At 34.2% G+C, this 2188-nt stretch overlaps 1 protein-coding gene across 1 annotated transcript; it reads right to left on the bottom strand.

The window, feature by feature from the left end:
- Positions 414–1763, bottom strand: LOC109714404. The gene is made up of 3 exons (XM_020239016.1): positions 1484–1763; positions 1173–1395; positions 414–1070 (listed from the first exon to the last, which is right to left on the bottom strand). The coding sequence occupies exons 1-3, from the start codon at positions 1709–1711 to the stop codon at positions 616–618; spliced, it is 906 nt and encodes a 301-aa protein (XP_020094605.1). The 5' UTR covers positions 1712–1763; the 3' UTR covers positions 414–615.

Below are 2188 nucleotides of genomic sequence, written 5' to 3'. Positions count from 1 at the left end.
TACTCTTTTGTAATTTTGAAAATTCCTCAAATTTTCAAACAACAATATTAAAATTGTCATATTTATAAATTTCACTCACAATAGTATTTCCTGAACTACAATTAATATTTTAGTTATAATATCATTTTACCCTCCAAAAATACTAATTTTCAACCTTTCAAATTTAGCCCCTAGTGAAGTTGAGTATCGTTAGGCGTTTTCAAATCCGATTTATTCCGATCTTTCAAACTTTGCATTGCTATTCGAATATCAGTAATAATTCAGAAATATTTATGTACATCAAGTTGATCTGCACATCAACGAACATTTACAAAGATAACAACATATTGAATCAAAAATAAAAACATATACAACCAAAACATTTTGAAAGAGTACAAATATATAACAGAGTAAAAAAATTAGAATATCTACCAACATATCTACCTACCAATATTCAACGCAGAAAATATCATCACAATATATAACATTAATACATATTCCATAACAGGCATAAATAAGCAAGTATTACAAAGCATATCCATCTCATACATCATCATCTTACAATTGTCAAATAACAATATAACCACTACACTCAATTCTACCAAATATCAATACAATTATCTAATTTATATAAAATTATATTCTAGTGTTCCACAATTGATTTGTAATATTAGCACGTAGATCCTCACCATTTTGGGAGTCCTCAATTACTCTCACTAAATCGGCTACTCCACCTTCATTTTCAGCGTCCTGTTCATCTGCACCCTCATCAGAAAAAATGTTATCATTTGCTTGGTGACGACGAATGAAGTTATGTATTATACAACATGCCATAGCAATCAAGCATTGAACTTTATACGAAAACGGTGTTGCTACATTTAGAATTTTGAAACGCTTCTTCAAAATGCCAAATATCCTCTCAACCACATTCCTTAATTGAGCATGCCGGTGGTTATACAAATCTCGTGGATTTCGATGAACGCGGGCCCGTGTGCTTGCGTCAAACTGACTAATATGGTAACGCTCTCCTCTATAGGGTGCAAGAAATTTTTCAGTATTTGCATATCCCGAGTCTACTAAGTAATACTTGCCTGCAAATAATATAATAACCATATGTCATTAGTATAAAAAACTTATCTACAATAGTGTTCATATATATTTAAATCTAACAAAAAATTTATTAGCAACACTACCTTCGGGAACAACGAAACCACCTCTTTCGCATGCCCATCGAAGTACTCTCATATCGGCAGCAGAGCCTTCCCATCCTGTGCATACAAATAAAAAATTAAGATCAAATGACACCGCAGCCATCATATTTTGTGAGGTGAACCCTTTTCGACATCGAAATGGTGCTTGTTTACTCCTTTCGACCACTACTGGAATATGTGTTCCGTCGATCGCACCAATAGCATTCTACAGTTTACAAAAGAAAAGATAAAAACATTAGTAATAAATTTTATTTATACACCAATGTATTATACGTATAAGTGTGTATGGTTACCTTGAAAGGATGAAAATTTGGATTATCCCGAATTCTTGGATGCACGGCAGCATTACTTGACGGCAACATTATGTAGTCATCTTTTAGCCTCACAATGCCGCGTAGTACATTGTTAAAATGCCTACTGATGGTTTCTCCGGAATGTTGGAATGTTTCCGCCAATATTCGGTTTGCCACGCCATGCCCTACGCCATATAGAAATATGCCTAACTGCTCATCAGCAGTCATATTTCTTGTGCTACTTATTAACCCCCTCTCGACTAAAGCATCGCGGAGTGCAATAAATGTAGTTACACTCATACGAAAGTGATGGCAGCAACGTTCATGATGACCAGATAAGATATCACACAACATTTGATGTCCGGTAAACGGCCGAGTCCGACACCTTTGTCTGGGTACTCTATTTGCAACTAGTTCAGATTCTAACTCAAGTAGCATCATAGCCTCGATAGATTCATCATCGTCATCTAATATTGTCATAATGGTGGATATAGTCGCTGAAGAAAAAATTCTTTTGTATAGTGGGTTCGCCATTAATGTCTTTCTAATTGCAACTGTTGTAAATAGCGATTAAATCAGCACTTAATAATAAATAACAAAAATAAATAAATACACACGAACATATAACTATAGCGAGAGGCAATATATATGGCGCAAACATATCATAATCTTCCAACAGCAGAAAAATATGCAAAGCTAATAAGA

Source organism: Ananas comosus, linkage group 8, assembly GCF_001540865.1.
Source record: "Ananas comosus cultivar F153 linkage group 8, ASM154086v1, whole genome shotgun sequence".
Classification (NCBI taxonomy): Eukaryota; Viridiplantae; Streptophyta; class Magnoliopsida; order Poales; family Bromeliaceae; genus Ananas; species Ananas comosus.
The sequence above is the reverse complement of the archived record's forward strand: the minus strand, read 5'-3'. Positions and strand labels throughout refer to the sequence as shown.

What these genes read in the sequence shown, in the direction of transcription:
- LOC109714404 (XM_020239016.1), bottom strand. Translation starts at nt 1,711, where the DNA reads ATGACTGCTGATGAGCAGTTAGGCATATTTCTATATGGCGTAGGGCAT. An exon ending in CAAATTTTCATCCTTTCAAG is followed by an intron (nt 1,396 to 1,483) that starts GTAACCATACAC and finishes TGTAAACTGTAG; the next exon opens with AATGCTATTGGTGCGATCGA. An exon ending in TGGTTTCGTTGTTCCCGAAG is followed by an intron (nt 1,071 to 1,172) that starts GTAGTGTTGCTA and finishes TATTATTTGCAG; the next exon opens with GCAAGTATTACTTAGTAGAC.